This window comes from Cyprinodon variegatus, unplaced genomic scaffold, assembly GCF_000732505.1.
Source record: "Cyprinodon variegatus isolate N-32 unplaced genomic scaffold, C_variegatus-1.0 Scaffold256, whole genome shotgun sequence".
Classification (NCBI taxonomy): Eukaryota; Metazoa; Chordata; class Actinopteri; order Cyprinodontiformes; family Cyprinodontidae; genus Cyprinodon; species Cyprinodon variegatus.
This window is the reverse complement of record NW_015150709.1, coordinates 61622-63712: the sequence shown is the minus strand read 5'-3', so window position 1 is coordinate 63712 and position 2091 is coordinate 61622. Positions and strand designations below refer to the sequence as shown.

Here is a 2091-nt window from a genome sequence, read left to right as displayed (position 1 = left end):
ATCGATGCATCGATACAAAACGATTATTATTTACACCCCTAGCAATTATAGGTTAAAACATTTGAGTTTGAGTTCATTTAAGCTTGAAGACAAACGGGGTTAGAAGTGACCTAGATGTCATGAATTTATAGAGAAAAGGTTCATTTTCTCAATTTTGACTCCCCTCTCCAAGAAGTTCGACATTGACTTCAAATTTCTAGAATCATTTTTATCCAGAACATCTTACAGAAACGTTTAAAGAAGCCTAAACATTTGAGTCTGGGGAAAAAAAAAAAATTTAATAGGAGCTCTGGATTAGCCTCCTACTTTGTATAACTGATTTTTTTCTCAAGACATACTTGACACTAAAAGGATATTTAACAGTCAAAAAATTATATCATTTAAGCAATTGTTTAAACAAAAGTAGTTTAGTATTTGCATATGTGCGTGTTCTTCACTTACGCTCTCTTTCTCCTTAAAAAACAAAATGTAGATAATAGTCTATGGACCAAAGGAGGACAGATCAACAGTTAGCTCACAGCTTAAGCTCCTACAGCTAGAAACCACTGATTATGGTTGAAATCTTGGTGTCATGAGGGACTCAGACCTGAACCTTCAGAGGCACATAAAGGCTGTTACTAAGTCAGCCTCTTTTCACATGAATAATATTTTCAGGATTAAAGGAGCAGCTTCTGTAAACAATCATTCATGCATTTATCTTTAGTAGAATTGATCACTGCAACAATGTCTTCACATGTTTGCCTACAAATTCCATTATACACCTGCAGCTGATCCAAAATGCTGCTGCTTGTGTTCTCACTAGAACTAAGGAAGTAGAGCACATCAGCCTGGTTCTCAACTCCTTCCATTGGTTGCTCAAAGGATAGACTTTGAAACCCTTTGTTTAGTCTATAAATCACTGAATGGATCAGCACCTCATTACATAACGGATTTGTTGTCAGTGGATAAACTTCGCAGACCACTCAGGTCTTCTAGTTCCTGCCTTCCACCCAGAACTAGAACCAAACATGGAAAAGCAGAATTTAGTTTCTATGCTCCACTGATCTGGAGAAAACTCCTAGAAGACTATAAAGGTGCTGAAAGCCTGAGTTCATTTAAGCCAAATAAAAGAAAAAACTATTTGTTTAGAGCTGCCTTTCACTGTTAAACTGCTAACTGAGGTTTTATTAGTTTAAGGTTGTTTTTGTTTGTTTTACTACATCCATTTATCATGTTTTTTATCTTTATTTGTTTTTACTCTCCTTTTATTTTTCTTATATTTTATTGTCCAATTCATATTAAGCAACTTGAATGTTCCATGTGCTGAATTGTGTTATACAAATATAAACTTGCCTTGTCTAATTTGATTAAAACGAGCGGGTCTCATGTGACTGAGCTGAGACTAAATGTTTGGGGTTTTTTATGTTTTTCCAGCAGCGCTGCTCCACGTCTGCTGCAGGAGAACCAGAAGTACCTCAGTCAGCTGACCAATCTGATGCAGGAGGCCACGGACGAACAAGCAAAGAGCATAGTGGTGAGTTCATAAATATTTGGGTTCATTTGGTTACTTAACATCGAATCTGTTTAACAACTTCATCCACAGCAACACAAATGGGAAAGCTTGGTCTGTGTTGATGTTTAAGGTTGAAGAACATTTTAACCCAAAAGCAGCTTGAGCTACAAACATGAGGATCATTTCTATAAGACAAAAATGTAGTTTTTAAAGATGGGATGAAAAGTGAGTTAATAAGAGGAATGGTTGTTTTTTCACAGCGATGCCTAGATGGTCATTATTAATGTACGGCAAGCTAATTTAGGAGATAGTTCATTCTAATCTGAGAACATGCCATAGCGCCCGAATGCTTTGGCTGCGTCCCCAAAAGCAGCGATGTTCCACCATGAGGAGCTAAAGAGTCGTGTTTTTGATGTATATTGCAGACATCTGCAGTGATAGAGATGTGTAGCAATGTGTTGCTCTAGAGCGTAGCGGGCTCTCTGAGTGGCCTAAAAAAAAAAAAAAACGAAACATTTTCCTCATCTGACGAGGCATCAGGTTCAAACATAAGGGGCAGTAGTTGCAGGACTTGTTTGTCCATAGAAATAATCTGAATT

The 2091-nt window shown here is 37.2% G+C and overlaps 1 protein-coding gene across 2 annotated transcripts in view; it reads left to right on the top strand.

Annotated features, from left to right (window-relative positions):
• Positions 1-2091, top strand: part of LOC107089566 (inhibitor of nuclear factor kappa-B kinase subunit alpha-like) — a 23538-nt gene that overhangs the window by 18692 nt on the left and 2755 nt on the right. The window contains exon 21 of one of the 2 annotated variants that reach the window (XM_015382444.1): positions 1417-1513. In XM_015382444.1, the coding sequence (XP_015237930.1) occupies positions 1417-1513 (97 nt within the window). Of the gene's footprint in view, positions 1-1413; positions 1514-2091 lie in introns of both variants that reach the window. The other variant, XM_015382443.1, reaches the window with a different exon arrangement.